At 30.8% G+C, this 21,268-nt stretch overlaps 1 protein-coding gene across 2 annotated transcripts in view; it reads left to right on the top strand.

The window, feature by feature from the left end:
• The first annotated feature begins 20,728 nt into the window (after positions 1–20,728).
• Positions 20,729–21,268, top strand: part of LOC120086565 (ARM repeat superfamily protein) — a 49,571-nt gene continuing 49,031 nt past the window's right edge. For both annotated transcript variants that reach the window (XM_039043281.2, XM_039043280.2), the window contains exon 1: positions 20,729–21,045. In XM_039043281.2, coding sequence (XP_038899209.1) covers positions 20,950–21,045 — 96 coding nt within the window. In that variant the 5' untranslated portion in view covers positions 20,729–20,949. The remainder of the gene's footprint in view (positions 21,046–21,268) is intronic.

Here is a 21,268-nt window from a genome sequence, read left to right as displayed (position 1 = left end):
GTTGTTTCATGTTTTCTGTTGCTTTCTTTTATTGTTTGATTTAGAATAATTCATGCCATGATAGAAGACCCTTGTTTGGTTTAAGGTTAAAAGAATTTTAATAATTATCATGCAAGATTAGATTAAGATTAATGTTTTTATTTTTATTGAGACCTTCAATTACCATTTTGTATGGTAGTTGGTTTAAAGTAGTACTAAGGAGGCTTGAAGATCCATGAAATGGTTATATACTTCATGGAAATTTGAGAAGTGTGAATTATCCTAAAATATTCCCTTATATTTAGTTTGTAAATATTTTTGTAGAAATATTTTTCTTATTGGTAGCTATTCACATATTTTTCATTGCCTAAATAGTAACTTATTGTGTTTATTGCATGATGGATAAACTGTATGTATTATATTTCATCTCGTCGGGATCTTCTCTCAATTAGTCGATCTCATAGAATGATCTCATGATGAAAGTGGGAGCAGATAGCCCCAACTCATCTTAAACGTATGGGGTGCTCGAAACTGGCCAGTCCAAGTCTAATTTTTTTTCACCAACTCTTGAATCATCACATCTTGTAGTTCTGCAATTTTTGTTAATCAATAATGGGGTATTAATTTTCAGATGGTTGTTTTCTTGATTATAGTTACTTAATCTTCAATTTTTCCAGCAAGTTTAAGCCCTTGCGTGTTTGGAACAGTCATATGCTAGAGGGGAGTCATATTCTGTTAAGAATTTAGATATAAGTAGAGATTTCTATTAGTTGTATGTGTTAGTCAAATTTTATGGGTAATGGCACGACTGCGAAGACAAATATCTTTCGAAGAAAAATATCTAAGGGTAACAATCCATTATTTGTCACCAACATCCACAAATATGGAATCTCATAATGGATTGAACATCAAGCTTCCTTTCAACTCTTTAAAAAATTATATTGTTTATCTCCTCTTAAATACCCACAATAAATAGCAATTTTTCATGAAAGAACTCTTGAAACGGGAAACTTTTCTATCATAACCCTAAAACTCTAGTATGATAAGTTAAGGCCAGACACCAGTAGTTATAAACTAATGTTTTCTTTTACCATTCTTTTCCAATGATAAATTGTATATTCCTGTTTGTTATTAGAGTATTATTGAAATTGTATAATATACATACATATTTGACAGCTAACACTGTTCAACAAGAAACACTCAATATTGGAGAGTTTTACAATTTGGAAGAAACACTCATCGGTTTCGAGATAAAGGTGAGTTTTATAGAAATGTTCTTGAAAATGTTTGGTTTCTTAAAATATAAATTTTTAGAATCTTTGAATTAGTATGTTTAACATTAAAGTTTCACTCTTAGCATCATCGGTAATCTCGTCACACATTCGTTTTTGGGTAAAGGTGAGTTTTATTGAAAAATGTTTTATTGAAATGTTTTTGTAATTTTGATGAATGTTTCTTGAGTATTTTATAATCTTGGTTCTTGGTTCGAAATGATAACGTCATTCATAACAGAGACTTATATTTCACCAGGATGACCATAGGTGACATGACTTGAATCTTGTGTGAGTTGTGAGTTTCTGATTATGAAGGCGGTCGATGTATAGATGAGAGTGGCCAAATCGCCAACTCGACAAGTCTACCATCTTGGAGATTCATCTATTTGGGGAGTTGGGAACACAAGACAGAATTCATTCCTTCCCAATGTCAGGGAAAGTAGATAAATTGCTCCATTTAGGGCTGATTATGGGCTTGAACAATGTGGTGTCACACTCTCTTTTGGCCTAAGAAGGATTTAGTCATAGTTGGACTATGATTTATTGTTTATTAGAGGGATCGGTAGTACTTAAGGAGTTAGATGTAATTATAGGGGTAAAACGGTAATTTTATTACGAAGGGTCATCGTTGACTGGTTATATCAAATGGATAGTTATGGATATAATTGTTGACTTGTTATATCCGATGTTGACGGGTTATATCCAATGTTGACACAAAAATATATTTGTAGTGCAAAGAGTGCAGTTGTCAATCTTTAGTGGAGTGTCGATAGTTAATGGATGTTGAATAATATAATTAAAAGAGTTCAATTAATTATTCAAGTACAATTGAAGCTTCAAGCTACACATCCATGAGGTCCCCTCTGTAGCTCAACGAGGATTAAATGAGAATGAATTTTGGATTAATTTGAATTGTTCAAGTTAATTGTGGAAATTAATTATAGAGAAATTATTTCAAATGGTAAAAATGTTGAAAATATTTACAAGATATAGCAAAATTTTAGAAGTATCAATGATAGACGTTGATAGATACTGATAGACACGGATAGACTTCTATCAGTGTCTATCAATGTCACTAATAGACACTGATAGAAGTCTATCAATGTCTATCAACATCTATTATTGATAGTTCTAAAATTTTGCTATATTTTGTAAATATTTTGGTTCATTTTTCTATGTTTAAAAATATTCATTAATTATATATGATATAACTAATTTAATTTAATTATATATGATATAATTACTATAATGTATTGGATACATTATAATATAAAGTTTGTTTTAGAAAAAATAAATATTTGAATATGATTCAAATATTAATTATGTCAACTAGATTCATATAATTAAATTTAATACAAATAAGATTCATATTAAATGTCGTTGTTGAAATAATTAAAACTATTGGTTATATTGTATATGATACAATATTAAACCATATATTGTATGTCAAAATTAGGGTTTCGAATTCGTGGCCATTTGGAGATCATTTTGTTCATGACGTTTTTTTAGAATAATTTTTTGAAGAAGGATTCTTCAAAGGAAAGAGTTTTCTTGAAACCCTAATTCTCTCTTCCTTTCTTTTTACTATAAGAGTCTTGTTGCATAATTATGTATTGATTCTGTAAAATTGAGTTTTAGGACTGATCCCTATTTCCACTCAAGGACCTTCACCGGTTCCTTCAAAGATAACATAAAATATCAATGACAAATGTATTAGATTAAATTTATTAAGTCTAAATAATATATTTATATTTAATACTTAATAAAAAATAATTATTATTATTAATTGATATTAATTTATTAATTAATCAGGCTTTATTTATCTCCAAGTATAAAAATCTCACAAAGTATGAAGAATACTAAAAACCCCATGCCATGTGGGTTTTGGAGTTCCTTGGATAATTGGATTTTAAAAAGTGAAATTCTATTAAACAAGCCCTATGGGAATATTTCGGACAATTAACTCTTCAAAGTTTTCTACGATTGGAATTTTCATGAAGTATATAACAATTCACCCTCTTCAAAGTTTTCTACTGTTGGAGTTTTCTTGAAGTATATAACAATTTTATGGATCTCCAAACCTCGAGTACATGTAACTAATACTACTTTTAACCTATGAAGTATAGACATGGATGCGGATACGATAGAATACGGCAATATGACAATTTCTAAAAAACTAGGATACGGTGATATGTTGAAGATACGGTTTTTTTCTCTAAAAAAATCTAAGATATAGGTAACCTTAACATAAAAATACTAAATGTAGTCCACTAACTCCATGAATTATAAAATATTAAGTTAATGAGTACAAAATACAATATAAATATTAAGATACAAAAAGTAACATCAGAGATACTAAAGTACAATAGTCAACAGAATGCAATAGAAGAGAGACTTAGATTAATTAGAAAAAGATTAATGGGAGAAGTATGAAGATAAATGAAGAACTTATTGAATTGTTAAAGATATTCAAGTGGGTTATATTTTGCATGACTTTGTGGGGACTCGAACATGAAGATGGAAATCAAATGATTCTAGAGGTTGACCTTTTATTTTAATTTTTTCTTTTAGTTTTGGATTGGGACAATGAGCTAATTGTTTTGGGTAGAAAAAGATTAGATGAATTGCTTATATATTTTTTTTAAAAGAAATATTAGCGCAAAACAGATACGCCAAATCACATGTCATGTCAGATACGTATATGAGAAGTTTATAGAAATATCGACATCTGATACGTATATGATACGAATTCTTTACCTCTTATGAAGTATCCCTCCTTCATAGCTTTTAACCAACTAATAAACAAAATAGTAATTGAAGGTCTCGATGAAAATAAAAACATTAATCTTAATATAATCTTGCATGATAAATGTGAAATATTTTTCAACCTATAAACCAAAAAGGGTCTTCTATCATGGTATGAATTATTCTAAATCAAACCATAAAAGAATGTAAATATAATTTAGTTCCCGGCTTAAATTTAGTTTCTACTGCTATTCCACCTTCGAATTAAAAAAAAATGTTTATTATCTATTAATATTTTTACTATAAATTTTAGAAACATATTCTCATAAAGAAAATGATTATTACTATTGAACCAATTTCAATAAAAATTTAACTTCAAATGACTAATTTTAATATTTATTAAAAATACTTGACTAAATTAGACATTAAAAAGTATGGAAACTAAAAGGAAAAAAGTCATTTTAACCCAAAAAAATTAATGCCTTTTCAATTATTCTGTGGATTTCATTTTCCAACGAAATTAAATGGTAAAAAATATGTCCACCAAACTCGAAAGTTAGAACTTGAACATCGTGGAAGGAATGGATGAAAAAAGACTAGGAATTTTTTTGTGTATAAAATTTAAAATAAACAAATGTACAATAGTTGATAATATAATTCAAGTAATAAGATAGTAGTTTAAAAAAAACATAACATCATCACTAAATTCTCTCATCCAAACATATGATTAAAAATTTTGAATCTTTTTTCTTAAAGAAAAATGAGTTCTTAAAAAGTGTTACTAATTTGATTCAAAGCCTGGAATTAATTCAAATTTTTAAATATAAACAAATTTATATAATTTGAGTAGTAAAATAAAGAGAATATGTTATGGTAAACATATACCCTTCACGAAATAGGAGGAAACGATCAATAATATACTGTTCACGATAGCCTCGTTTGAAGAATTTGTAAAATATGGACATTTTTTTTATTAGGTTAAATAGAAAAATAACTAAATTTAAATTCAGATTTCAAAAAATAAACAATTGGGATATTTTTTTTATTAAAAATTTGCAAATTAGTGGACTAATAGTTAATATCCTCAAACGAAAATACAAAAGAAGATATTAGATAACCTAAAACGATGGTTTAAAAATAAAAAGAAAATTTAACAAAGAACCTACAATATTTTAAAGATTGTTATAAAATTAAGTAGGAAAATGACGGATATCGAAAAAAAAACATAATATAATATAAATATATAAATATATAAAATAAATAACTAAAATTAGAAATTAAAAGAAGAAATTGGTTCCAAATTATTTAGATTTCTCACCATTATGCACCCTATTACAAAACTCATCAAATGTCATTATTTGTAGTTAATTTGACAAGTGAAAGGTGGATCACATGACATTAATAGTGTGTAACCTTGAGACACATAGAGTACTGGGCAAATGCAACTTGATCCTTTGGCATTAAGAACGAGTATCTACTTTACACATATATTATGGTATTTATATTAAAGATAAGCTTTAAAGATTATGGATACTGTTTTCTAAAAATAAGAATAAAATCAATAAAGGGAAAAACAAAATTAGTTAACCAACAAAAATAACTGAGGGATTGTTTGATAGCCTCCATGGAGTTGGGTTGGGTGAGATTAAAAAGCCCACCCCATGTTTAATGGTCGCTTAAATGAAAACGGTGGGTTTTAAACCCACCATTTTACTTATCCCTTTTCTCCCCTTGTTTCACTCCCCAATTGCAGCATTTTAATTACTCTCCCTACTTTCTATCTCTTCCCATCATGTGTTTTCATTACTCACCTCTCTCTCTCTTCTCATCTTTTATCTTCTTTCGTCGTTCGGTTTGTCTTCTTCATCTCATCTTTCCGTTCTCCCTCCGACTCGAATAGGTTGTATTATTCCTCTCAGACTTCATTCCATATTCGAATTTTCTTGCTTAACGATGCATTTCTCTTCTTTGGTTTTTTTGTATGTTTATTTTTTTAGAACGAGTAGATACGAACGGTTTTCTAGTAGATCTAATAATAATTTGGTATATCTAACCATTTTTTGGTAGATCTAACTACTTTTTTAGTATATATGAATGATTTTATAGTAGATCTAGTCTTTTTTTTTCTATTTAGATCTAAAAAAAATTCGAATATCTGGTTTATATCTGAAGATATGTACGTTGTCGTCTTGATTTCCGCATGTTTTATTTTTCCTTGCATGTTCGATTTTTCAATTCTTGTCGGCTATGTACTTCATCTGATTCCGGACTGTTTTATTTAGCTTCTATTCCATTTTGGTATCTTTTTGGCTTGCATGTTTGTGACTAACTAGGGTTTACTCCTATAATTTGTTCTTCGTCTCTTACAATTTGTTTCCACTTTTTTTTTTTTTAACTAGCTCGAATGGGTTATATTTTTTTATCCATTTATATTGAATTTACTTCGTCTCTGTTCTTCCTTCCCCTGCTGATATCTATTCTGTTTCTTTACTGTCTTCCATACTTTTTTCTTCCAAATTTACTCTTGTCACTTTTATTAAAGCATGAGTCCTTCCCTTGCCTTTTTTTTATGCTTTTCCATTAAAATTGGACGATGAGTGAATTATTGGTTGGGGATACTGACCATATTATTGGAGCTTGGTGGGGTGTCAATCCACCCCAACAACAAGTCTGTTTTCTTTTTTTCCCCTGAAAGTCGATGATGATTTGTTCTAAAAATCTGCAGTCTCATATTTGAATATGATTTTTAATTTAATTTTATTTCATTTCAATATTTAGATTAAAAAAAAAAAGGCATCTCTATTTTTCCTTATGTTTTTTGACTGCATTATAGTTTATTCCTCCATACATATTCAGTATGTTTTCTGTTCTACATTTGATGAATGATTTTTTTTCTTCATTCCGTTGAACTTACTTTTAGTATTCAACTAAATTCAATTTTCATACATTTAAATTTAACTTCAAATTTACAAGTGTTGAAACTGTTTAGTTTCTTTGTTTGGAGTTGGATTTGTTCCAATGAAATAGTTGTATCAAATCCCGAGGCCTTCTAATCTTTATTATTATGTCCTTTCATGTGTGCTATATTATGTTGTATTTATGTCAATTTTCAACTCAACCACCGAATTAATATTGAACTGACCATTACTTAATTTATTATATCTGAGTTGTCTCTTTTTATTATGGGTTTACTGTACTTACTGTTTGAACTTATTGAGGTTAGGTGCACTTAAATGTACCTAACTCTCCTCACCAACCATCTTTATTATATCTTCTACTTATATCCCAATCCCTCTTCATATTTTTTTAGACTTCTCTACAGACTCCTCTGGTAAACTGTGTTGGTACGTCCCTGCTCTAACCTTTTTATTTCAACTTTTTCTTAAACCGTTTTATTTTCTCATATGTGTTGTTTGGTTGTTACAATATATTTTGTTTCCTTATTCCACTTCTAACTTTAACTTATGTCATCCATATAAGGTATGCTTCTTTCTTTTCTTATAACCAAAATAAGATATGTCATTGTTTTGTTAGGCTCTAAACCGATTATTCTACCCCCTAGTTGTGGACTGTCTCGACTTTCATTCACTCTGAATCTGGTATATTTTATTTCTACTTCAATCGTATTGATATACCCTATGGTCTAACTAGACTTCTTTTTCTTCCGCATAGGGCTCAAACTAATTGAACATACATTTTGTAACTAGTTCGAGGTCCGTAAGTTTTACGTTCGGAATGATCTTCGTTATAGTCTATTGTTTGTTGAACTTGCTGGGGACTATTTAGTTATAATGTATTATGGTTTTGTATTTTTCACTTGTATGTTGAACTTGCTGAGGACGATTTAATTGTGGACTTTGATTTGTCGTAAATATTTTGAGGTTTGTTTTAATTTTCAATCTCCAAATTTCAATTTAGAATTCTATTTATAATTTTAATTTGGTGCACTCTATATTCATTTTATTTTATCTGACAATCTTCCGTGAAATTAAAAAGTCACTAGCAGAAATTCGAGCTTCAATGTCGGTTGGATAGTGTTATTAAAGCCATTTAATGCCGGTTGCCTTTAATGTCGATTTTAAATCGACATTAAAGGGCTTATATAACACCAATAACATAGCCTTCAATGTCGGTTGCAACCGACATTAAAGCCTGTTTTTTTTAATTCTTAACCGACATTGAAGCCCGAATCTGTCTGGTTTTCATAGAATACAGCTTACACCAAAGCTGTCATTTCTCTCATTCACAAATATCAATTAGTACTAATTCCATGAATAAACAAGAATCATAATACCATGAATACAACTTCCAATAATAAACAGATCATGTCTTCCACCTATGAATTTATCCACAAACAAGATCAATATTTACAATCCATTACATATACTCATCAATATTTGTCTTCCACCTATGAATTTATCCACCAAAATTTGCAAAACAATACCAGAACCAAACTTTCATAGAATACAGCTTACACCAAAGCCATCATTTCTCTCATTCACAGATATCAATTAGTACTAATTCCATGAATAAACAATAATCACAATACCATGAATACAACTTCCAATAATAAACATATCATGTCTTCTACCTATGAATTTATCCATAAACAAGAATCACAATACCAGAACCAGACTTTCATAGAATACTTACAGCAAGTCATCATTTCTCTCATTCACAAATATCATATTAGTACTAATTCCATTCATAAAGATCGTGGTTAGATAAATTTACATTCATTCTAAGCTAGCATTTACATTCTATTGAGACAAAAAAACAAGAATTACATCTTTACACAAATCAGCCAACAAAACTTGCCCATTGGGTCCAAATTATGTCTATCTCTCCTTGTGTATATGCATCTTTTGTATTAAACTACAAAAAGGAAAAAAAGAAAAAAAGAAGATAATTTCAACATAAGTTTACGTCCATTTATTAAATTAAAGCTAGTACTATATAAAAAATAAATAATTTACATACGAGGCTAGTAATGGATGTAGTAGGATTATGCACTATTTCGTGTATATACTTTTGCACATAGTACCCGCATCCTACAAAATCTAATTGACGAGGGCACTGCATATAAAGAAGTTGAAAACAATTGTTAAATTGTTATAAAGAAGTCGAATGAACATAAATTATTAAAAAATGAATACAAATTTACCTTTACATGTTTCCATTTTGGAAAAGACCGATAGTGTTGGAGATCGTGCTTGGCTTGCCATGTTTTCAATCCACTAAATAGTTTAAAAATATTAGTTAAACATAAATACTTCAATTAAGAGCTAAGAAAGTTCAATTACACTTACATATTTATAACTCCATGAAAATCCTCTTGAATCTTACTTCGAAGAGAGTCCAAAACATAAACACAACTTTCTTGTAGATTGATTACAATCAATATCCAATGATAACTATAATAAGCAACAATTTTGAAATATTAGTACGTGTATGATGCAAATTAAAAATGACCAAAGGGCTTAATCTATAAGTTTGGGAGATGTCATTTCCTCAAGTGGGCAAGCTAAAAATGACTTCAATTATCAACCCTAACCATCCAACAATCTCACACTCTCTCTACTAAAACTATTGGGTTTTATTCAGTCAGGCATTATCACAAACAACAATTGAGAAGTCAAATTAATGCCATTAACATAATCTATAGAAATTGCAAATTTATATAAGAAAAAGTAAAATATACATCATATGTTGAGTAATTAACACTCATAATAAATTTTTCCCTTCCCCTTTGGTTCTATCCTTGAAAAACTGTAGCAACCAAAATCAAATGAACAAAATGTCATCAACATAATAAACTCATTTTACAAGCTAAACGATGAATTCAAAAGAAATTTGCTTACAAACATGTATATAGTTTACATTGTATCGAAATTTTCACTTGTTGCTTTTATCATTTGAAATCAAAGATTATTCAGAATAACCTTGTAAATGGTTTTGTGAAAGAATGTGTATGGAAAGGAAAAAAGAAATTAAACAGCAAAAATTGGGGAAATTGAAAATCTAATGAAAATCAACAAAAACATCAAAATTCCAACACTGCTCAAACTTAACTCATTCAACGTCGGAGACTACGAGGTCTACAGTCCTCAGTCACGTCGACGACGTGAAGAAGATCAATATAGACGGAAGAGAAGTTGCAAATGATCAGAGGTTTAAATAATCACCTCTCACGGAAGAGAAGGAGATCAACGAATACGGGCATGACGTGAAGGAGATCGACGGACACGGGCGAGCGACAGCGTGAAGGAGATCGACGGACGAGTGAAGAAGGGTGAAGGACGGGCGCGAGCGAGATAGGGTTTGGGCGTAAGAGAGAAGGAGGCGGCGATATAGGGTTTTATTATTTAATAAAATAAGGGGAAAAAAAAAGACATTACACCTTTAATGTCGGTTTTAAACCGATATTAAAGCCCATCTTCAATGTTGGTTTAAAACTGACATTAAAGATCCGTTTTTTTTAAACCGACATTATACATCCGATTTCACTTTTTCCAACCGACATTAAAGCCTGAATTTCTTCTAGTGAGTACACTTCAACTATGTATAGAAAAATTGTTTTTATTTTTATAAAGCAAAGCTGTAAATACATAAAATTCATCTTCGTTAAAATATTTGTAAATACCAAAAAAAAAAATGAATGGAGACCAATTTTGAAGGTGTGATATTTTCTAATATCCACGGAAAAGAAAGTATAATCATATGGTCCTCCTAGAATTAATTTTAGGTACGTTTGTATTTTTGTATATATTTTTTTCCACTCTATAACTTTTTCCAAAATTTTAACCCTCAAAATTTGACTAAAACCGCATTGTCTAAATTGTTCTATAATATGAAAGTAGTGTCTTGTTTTAATATATAATATGTTACATGTTAGGTGGTATTTATTATATTAATTATATAGAGTTGTTCTAGGTAATGTTATTAAGTAAGTCCCAAAACTATCATTACAAACTAACATTAGATTATGCTTAAATTGTAGACTATTATAATAAATTTTAGACAAATCCAAATATTTTAACTATTATAATACTTATGTCGACTTGTTTCACTATTACATTGTCAACTAGAATATCTAGTTGCACAATTTAGTTTTTCGATAGGTAGTAAAGGGCTACATGAGAACCCTTATATCATAACATCAGAACCATTGCATTCTAACTCCCCAAAGAATCATTCACTTCAACGTTGATCACTAGTATTGACTGCCCCTGTTTTGAAAATATAGGTAGATAGGAAAACACAAAATTTATGTCGTTTTCATTGGTCGCAACCCAGGGATCTACCTATCCTGGCACGAATGTCATGATAAGTCAATGAGTACAAGGAGACATTATACAAGTATGAAACATTCGATGAAGCGAAGCACGCCTACAGGTCTTACAGTACAACGCACGTTGGAAAGTTAATAATTAAGACGTAGGACAATAGTACAATTATTGCAACTGTAATAGGTTTCATTTTTTGGGATAATCATAATGTATACTTGGCTCGAGATAGTAGGATATGAGTGACGTACTCGGTTGTCACAACTTATCATTTTGTAACTAAACCTAACTAATTCTAAGTATAATCTTCCTTTCAGAATCTACATAGTTCCCTTTTATCTAAAGATGGAGATTGTTCAGGAGCTATTTAAATCCATAACAAGTATTATATAGTCTAAAAAACAATTATTCTTAACATTGGCAATGCTGCTTAACAATAATAGAAGGAAAGAACAACAACCAACGAACGTTAGATACTGCATTCGGTAATTGACGTTCTTTCACCTCATTTACGAGAGTGACTTGGCGTGTCGTGAGAGTATTTGGATGGATAGAAGAACGATTATGCTTTTGTGTAACATGATTAGAACAACTAGATGTTTGGAGTCAGGTAAATGTGTTGGTATTGAAGAAATGGTGGCAATATTCTACACATTCTTACTCACGATGTGAAGAATAGAGTAGTACACACACATTTTTCGAGATCTAGCGAGACGATTTCGAGATACTTCAATGTAGTTCTTAGAGCAATAATATAGATACACACAATCTTGTTAAAAACTACCGAATCGGTTACAAATGCATGTACCGATAGACAATGGAAATGGTTTAAGGTAGAAAAAAGTTTCAATAGCATTCTATTAATGCATCCGAAATAAATTGTGCTGACATATTCTCGAATTATCATGATTAAATAATTTTAACAGGATTATCTGGGGGCATTGGACGACACGTACATGAAAGTGAATGTCAGTGTCATAGATCGACCACAATATAAGACGATGAAGGGGAAAATCGTCATAAGTGTTCTTGCAGTCTGTGTTCAAAACGGAAAATTCATCTTCGTTATGCCAGGATGGGAGGGCTCGACCGCCGACTCTAGGATCATAAATGATGCAATTTCGCGACCACATGGACTGAGGGTTCCAAAGGGTATAAAAATCAACGATGATGGCTACCCTAATGCTGAAGGATTTTTTATATGGAGGAATGCTACCATCTTTCAGACTGGCATGGTATGGGCAATGCACTAACAACATCGAGAGAATATTTCAACATGAAGCATTCATTAGTAAGAAATGTTATCGAGCAGGCATTTGGACTGTTGAAGGGTCAACAAATAATTCTTAGGGGCAAATCCTTCTACCCGGTACAAATCCAATGTTGAAGGATAACTATGTGTTGCTTGATTCACAACTTAATCATAAGGGAGATGAGGATTGATGTTTTATTTAATGAGTTGCTAGATGAGAATTCTGCTTCGACTGTTAAGGAGAGGGAGAATATTAACTTTATTGAGACATTAAATGAATGGACCTAATTTAGAGATGATTTTGTTAAGGTTGATGCTCTAAATCTCGTATGGTCTTATAGTTTGTAAACTTTGTATGAACAAACTTTTTATGTGATTAATAAAATATATGATATTTTATTCACTTTGTCTATAAAATATATGATATTTTAGTTGCATTAACCACAAACCAATAAACTAACATTCGAGTTGATCTTTGTAACTTAAACATGTATGTAAAGACATACGAGTAGATCATGTTTAAGTGATAACTGATAACCTAAATGGTCTGTAATAGATGGATAAGGTTGGGTACCTTATTCTGGTGACATTACGAGTATGGCCCGCTTTGTAGGTGTTACAATTGTTGTAAAGTGCTACAAATGATCAGATCCTGATTGTTCATATACTAGACATACAAGCGGGGATATTCTATACAAAGAAGTTTGTATAAGACCAGGCCACAAAATGTTTAGTCTCATTATATAACACCGTTCATAATAGAGACTTACATTTCACCAAGATAACCATGGGTAACATGACTTGAATATTGAGTGAGTTTGAATTTCTGTCTATGAGGGCGGTCCTTTGATTTGTATTGGTGAGAGTGGTCAGATCGCCGACTCAAAAAGCCTACCATTTTGGTGAATCATTTGATTGGGGAACTGGGAACACAACTACATGAGATGAAATTCACTCCTTCCCCGAGGCAAGGGTAAGTAGATAAATTGCTCTTTTAAGGGATGATTTCGGGTCTTGAACAATGTGGCGCCTCACCCTCTCCTGGCCCGATAGGGGTTTAGTCATAGTAGGACTATGATCTATTGTTCATTAGAAGGGTTAGTAGTATTTAAGGATTTAGATGTAACTACAGGGACAAAACAGTAAGTTGGCCTAGTTGTACTTACGAGCAATTTGTGAAGGGCCATCGTACTGTTGATTGGTTATATCCAATGGATACATAAATATATCTATAGTACGAAGGATGCAGTTGTCGGTCTTTAGTGGAGTGTCCGACTGTTAACGGATGGTGAATAATGTAATCAAAGAGTTTAGTTATTCATTTACCATTTGAGCTTCAAGCTACAGGTCTATAATGTTTATTTGGTAGCTCAAAATGATTTAGTTGAAAATCAGTTTTTGAGTTAATTTGAATTGTTCGAATTAATAAAGAGATTTAATTGTATATGATATAATTAAATTGTTTCAATTATATATGATCTAATTGTCATAATGTATTTGATACATTATATCTTATTGGGAAAAAATAAATATTCGAATGAGATTCAAATATATTTTCTATGAATTTGTTTCATAATTGTTAAATTTAATATAAATATGATTTATATTAAATGTCATATAACAGAGAAAAGAAACTATAGTTTATATTGTATGTGATACAATATTAAAACTATAGATTATATGTTATATTTGATATAACATATAGTTTATTATAAATATAATATGATAAGTTAGTTATTATATTTATTTATATTATATTATTATTATTTGAATAATAAGAAAGGGAGTTACAACTCCCTTCCCCATCTTTTCTCTCCACCCACTTTAGTAGGTGGTTATGTTTTTTATGGCAAAAAGGAGAATAAAAGAAAAACAACTTTTTTTCTTATTCTACGTTGAGGTTGTTGAACGATAGAGAGTTTTATAGAAATGTTCTGTGTTCTTGTGTTATTGAGAGAAATCTCAATCCTCCTCTTCCACCCAAACTTTCTCTCAAACCAAAATAGTCAAAGCCCACCACTCATGGGTTCTCACCCCGAGAATACTAAGGACTTCATTATGGTTATGTCTGGGTTTCAGTTCGAGGTTTCGTTGAAGAAGGTCTTTAAGAGGTTGTGGAGCGATTCGAGGGATTCGTGAAAAAAGGTTCTTCAAATGTGATATTTCTTGAACTTATTTATTGTAAAATCATGTTGTAATTTAACTTTAAATGCATATTTGTTGTATGTTTACTGTAAACTCTACATTCGATAATTTATGGAATTTGATAGATCCGCTTCCGCTAAAGGTTATCTTCACAAGAGTTCCTTTAGATTTGGCTACCAAAATGTTTTCCTAATGGCAAAGATCGTGATTATGTTTCTGAAACAAAACATATTTGAACATCTTATCTACTTGTTGAACAATATTTCTGTGCTTCATTTATGTTGTGAACATTTTTAATTTGACCATTTGACTTCATGTTTTTTTTTTTTTTTTTTTTTTTTTTTTTTTTTTTTTTTTTTTTTTTTTTTTTTAAATGTCGCATGAAGCTGTTTAATTTTAAATAATGTCTTTACAATGTATGCATGCATAAATTAGAAGGGCAAGTGATGGGAAAAAATCGAAACACACTTGGATGAAAACTGAGGACGCTGGGTTGGTGAATGCCTTAATCTCTTTGGTGGAGTTTGGTTGGAAGTTCGACAACAGGACCTTTTAGTTGGAATATCTACAAAATCTGGAGCGAATAATGGAGGAGAAGTTTTTCGGGTGTGGCCTAAACCAGAATACCATCAAACGTAAGATTAGAAGTTTGGAGAAACAATATTCGACAGTAACAGAGATGTTAAATCAATCAGGGTTTGGATAGAACAAGGAGTTCAAGTGCGTTCAGGTGGACAAGGAGATCTTCGATGTTTGGGTTTGAGTAAGTTCTTTAAAATAATGACCAATATACACCATACCTGCTTTTGTATAATTTATAATATTGCTTCCATATACAAATGCAGAGTCATCCTAAGGCGAAGGAATTATGGAACAATCCATTCTCCCATTACGATGAACTATTAAGTGTATTTGGAAGGACAGGGCAAATAGACAATCTTGCGACCCCCGGTGGTGATGGTGTCAAATTTGTTTCGAAAAATGGAGGACGAAATTCAACTAAGATCACAATAATACTTTGCTTGAGGATGCAATGGAAGAATATCAAGTAGATATGTCCACAGGAAGAGCAGGTGTACTAGATATTTCCACTAGCAGAGCAAGTGTATCAATGGAGCCATCTAGAGGGAGTAAGAGGAAACGACTGACATTCCAAAATGAAATGATCGACATCATGCGATCAACCGCTGATATGCAGTCAGTGAACATGGGCAAACTCATTGCGTGGCAAATCGAGAAATATGAGATGAAATTTGGACGTCGGAAGGAGGTAGTTCATGCCATATTTGATATTGAAGGGCTGACTGAGAATGATAGATGTTACCTAGTTAATATAATTGGCACGAACATACAAAAGACGAACCTTTTCTTCGTTGTACCAGAAGAGAAACGGCCACGGTACTGCACACGCTTGCTTACTCAAACACACTAGACTGACCACCTAATATTTCAACCCGAAAACATATATTTTATGAATTTATTTTTTGGAACGGCTAAATGTTCGATCGTTTGATAGACTTTTTGTGATGTTCAAACATTGTAACTGTACTACGCTATCACATTCTCGTCATCGTTATAAAGTGGAAGAAAATTATTTTATGTACAATTTCAGTTCCACATATATGATCCTTATTATATAAACATAAAATGTTAAGTTATCTAGTTATTCAATGTCTATGTGTACAATTTGTTAAATAATAATGTTAAGTTAGCAAGATTCAATATACATACATACAATATACCAATTCATAAGTAATTGAGCAACTATGTGACATGTTTCTTTGTGGTATGTTTTACAAATTGAAGATAATTAGAATTATTACAGATTTTGAAAATAATACGTTGAAATAATCTGATATCTTTTACAAGCTGAGATTAAAAAAAGAAGAGAGAGAGAGATTTTCCAGAGAACATAGGTGTATAGTTGAAAATTAATCAACAACAGCAAAGCAAAACAAAAAAGAAAAAGAAATCAATGTACAAAAACTACATTAGATACCCCAACTCAACTCAACTTTGTACCCAAACACAAACTTTCAGACTCAACTCAACTCAACTCTGCACACCAAACACATATAATAATTACCAACTCAACTCTGCACAACAAACACATATAATTTAAATATCCAGATGATAATTACCAATTCGACTAACCTCAACTCAACTCTCTACTTTTATCACTCACCAAATGCTCCCTAAAAAAGTCTCATAAGAACACAGATTAACGGAAAAAAAAGACTAATATAAAATATGCAAAAACAAGATCTATCGTATGCAATAATATAATTTATAAACGATAAACCTAGAAAAAAGAAAGAAAAAAGCAAAAAGTAATATATAAATAATAAACCCTTGGTCCCTAAACGTTCAATAAAGTAATAATATAGTCAATATAGTTGATAACAATTTAGGTCTTAAACTTTAATAGACAACAATTTGGAATCTATTTTTTGAAAAACGTAACAATTTGGTATCTATTTTTTGAAAACCGTAACAATTTTGTCCATATTATGAAAAAATCTATTTAAAATTACGTATTGAATTTTATTATGTAGCGACCTAATCTTTATAGTTCGTAAAAAGATTTGATTTCCAATCAATTTAACGATATACTTATATAAGAATTTTCATTCAATTTTAAGAATATTGTTCACAATAAAAACTAATTTGTTGCAGATTATAAAGTATAGACACCAAATTATTACTTATTAAAGTTTAAGGACTAAATTGTTATAGATTTGAAAGTATATGAACTAAATCATTACCAATAAGAGGCTATTTGGAGGCTGTAAAGAAATGTGTTTGAATTGTAATATAATAAAAAATCCATGTTTGGATTGAACACTTTGGATCCAATTTGTAATATTAAACTCATTTTGTTGCAACAGATTTTAACCCAACTCTCTTTCTCGTCGTTTTCATGTTTCATAGCCTCATTTTTGTTCCACCCTCGATTCCTCACGCATTCCAACATTCATACGATTCCTAGTAATCCTGATTACATTCCAACCTTCCAAACAATCCCTACAAGTTCAATAACTATGACCATGTTTGGTAACCAAATGGTTTTTTGTTTTTATTTTTTGAAAAGTAAGTCTATTCCATCCACATTTTTACATATTTCAAATACAATGGTTGAATTCTTAGCCAAAATCCAAAAACAAAAACAACTTTTTGAAATCTATTTTTTTTAGTTTTCAAATTTTAACATGGTTCTTTAAATCATCGGTGAAAAGTAGATAACAAAATCAATATATTTGGAGGTGAGAATAGTGTCCATTGACTTAATTTTCAAAAATAAAAACTAAAACAAAATGTTTACTAAACAGAACCCAAATTATTCCTTTAATGAAGTCGAGAACCAAAATTTCAATAGGATATTTGTAATAGATAGAATAATAAGGGGAAAAAAAATCTAAAAGTATAGCATCTCATTCAAATATTTGCAAATATGAAAGTACTAACCAGTCAACTTTTGAATTTTTCTATAATCTTCAATTTTGCCCTTCCTTGTATTGTTGCATGTTTTTTTTTAAAAAAAATGTTCTTTCATCTTCTCTCGCTTTTCTTTCTTTTCTTCTCTTTATATTTTATTTCATTTTCTCCTTTTGTTTTATTTTCTTTCCTTTCTCCGTTTTTTTTAATTTTGTCTCCTTTCTCCTATTTATTTTTATTTTCTTTCATTTCTCAAGTTTTTTCTTCTATCTCCCCGATCTCTTCATCTCTCCAAACACTTTGATCTCTCACTCATCTTCCCATTTCCCACTAAAAACATTTAAAAAGAGAGAGAGAGAATTACAAGACGATTTCAAACCCAATACTTGAAAGTGCCTAATTCATAAGTGACTTAACACCAACAAGTCAATCATCAAGTTTGATTATTATGACAAAATGTTAAATATCAATAGCAAATTAAAACAAATTTGAAATAAACTACTTTTTTTAGTCATAAAAAATACACAATTTTTAGAAATATTTCTTAAAAAATTGAAATAAGTAACGATAATAGTTATTAAATAAGCTTATTTATCAAAAAATGAGAAATTATAACGTTATCAAACAAGCAAATATTTTTTTTATATGACTTTAAATATATGAAATTTATCAGCAATAAACTTGAAAAAATGGCATAGATGACCCAAAATGAAGCCACAAATTGAAATATTTGTGTATTTGTGTATCATACTATTTGTGAATTGATAATATCAATTATTAGTGATATTAGTGATATTAGTGATAGAACGTAGATACATATTAGTCATATTCATGTATTAGTAATATCGAACTTAGTATCAGTGGTATAAGTCTATTGGGGATAAAAGTCTATCGTTGATAATTATGATAAAAGTTTTTCAATAATATCACTAATAACTTTGAGTGTTAATATTACAAATTTGATAGTCACTAGTGAAAGTCTAACAGTGATAGCTACTACTATTTTCTTCATTGATAGCTTAATCTTTTATGATATTTTTTCACAGTCAGTAGCCACTTATCGAAATTTATCATTGATAGCCTATTTTGTGAATTTAATTAATAAAGTTGAATCATGAACTAAAATGTAAATAGAATGCATATAAGTTATCATTAGTAGCATGTTATCAGTTATAAAAGCTATCAATGATAGTTGGGTTGGCAACGGGACCGGGGTGGGCCGGGGGGGCGTCCCCCGTCCCCGATCCCGTGGGGGAAATTCACCCCATCCTCGTTGGGGAATGGGGTCCCCGCGGGGCCCTATTCCCCGTTTCCTCACAGGGATTTCACTACTAGTTCCCGCGAGGAATCCACTACCACATTCAATTTAGGGTTTTTTAAGTTTGGGCTTGGCTTCTTGAGCTTAGAGTTGGAAATTGAATATTTAATATTAGGCTCCAATCCAATATTATACATTATAGACATATATATAAATAAATTATTTTATATATTATAAATATATATTTATAAAAATATAAATATATCAATTCGGGGTCGGTGTCGGGGTCGGGGCCCCAAATTTTTTTTTTTTAGTTTGACCCCATCCCTGGTCAAACTGGGGATTCCCCGCGGGGAATTTTGCCAACCCTAAATGATAGCATGTTATTTGATGATAAAAATGAATGCCACGAGTTATCTCTGATAATATATTATCAGTGATAGAAGCTATCACCGATAATTACAATATAAGTAATAGAACTTAGGTGATATTCATATATCGATGATATTAATGACATAAAAGTCAATTCCATTTGATGAAAGTTTATCATCGATAGTCATTGCTAAAAGTTATCGGTAATAGCCATTGATAGAAGCTATCGATGATAGACACAACTATCAGTGATATTCGTATATCAATGATATGACTTTCGTATATATCAACTAAATTAATTATATTAATGTTATTGTTAATATGAATTAGGTAAATATAAGAGATAGTCACTTATAGATCTTTCACTGATAGACTTTTATCACTTATAGCTTCGAATGTTATTTTTTGGAAGATGATAATTTCCTTTCAAAAGTTAAAAACTACTTATAAAAGTTTATAATCGATATCCATTGATAACCTTAGGTATTAATATTTCAAGTTTGATTTCAGTTGATCAAAGTGTATCAGTGATAGCCATTAATATTTGAAAGATGATATTTCATGTGTTACTATTTCAGGTTGTATTAATATTAAGTGTTACTATTTTAGGTTGTATTAATATTTCTCAAATTGAAAACTATTACTGATAGCAACTAAACAACTATCAGTGGCCCATTGATAACTGCTATCACTAATAAATGCTATCAGTGGTCCATTGATAACTGCTATCACTAATAAATGCTATCAGTGATAACTTTCAATTTTAGAAAATCGGAAGAAGAAGCCCGAAATGGTGTGCAATATATGGACTTTTTAGTCATCTACCTATATAATTATCACTGGTAGCTACTATCAGTGATATATAGTGCTAATTTTATGCTATATCCTTAATATATTTATCTTTGTCCTACATCTTTAGTTATTTTTGGTCTCATTCTTATTTGTGCAACCAGCTCTTTTCAATATTTGCCCATTTTCAAAATCCCGCCAAAACGGACTATCAAAAGAAGCCAGATTGGGCTGCAGTCTGGTAATTGAGTTTGGGCTTTTGGTGATCTCACGAAGAACGGCGGGTACTGATCTCACGAAGGCAGTTGCTGGACGGATTCTGAAGTTCTACACAAGCGGACGGTTTCGGGCAACAACCGGAGTGTAGCGGCGGAACTCGAACCGGGCGACAGCGGAGCTGTAGGTACACGGCACATGGATCAGTCTTCGCTGCAACTTATCCGCGACGTCGGAACTAAATTGAGCAAACACTCTCGTCCAACCAAGGACTACATCATCAAATCCCTCCGAGTAATGTTTCTACATTGAATTTTCTTTTTGTATGCCGCTTAGTAATGTCTCTTCAGCGAGTCTTGATCACATTGTCGTTGGGAGTCTTCTTCTTTCCGTCCTGAATAAGTAGATGGTTTTATTTTCTTGCTAATTGTAAGTCGACGCACGATTTTTTTCTTTCTTTCTCTCTTTCTTTTTTCATGAAGATCGAAGGGTTTTTCTAGGGCTTTGTTCAAGATTT

This window comes from Benincasa hispida, chromosome 9, assembly GCF_027475165.1.
Source record: "Benincasa hispida cultivar pf3 chromosome 9, pf3_genome.v1.1, whole genome shotgun sequence".
Classification (NCBI taxonomy): domain Eukaryota; kingdom Viridiplantae; phylum Streptophyta; class Magnoliopsida; order Cucurbitales; family Cucurbitaceae; genus Benincasa; species Benincasa hispida.
Note: the sequence above shows the minus strand (reverse complement) of the source record. Positions and strands in the feature narration are given on the sequence as shown.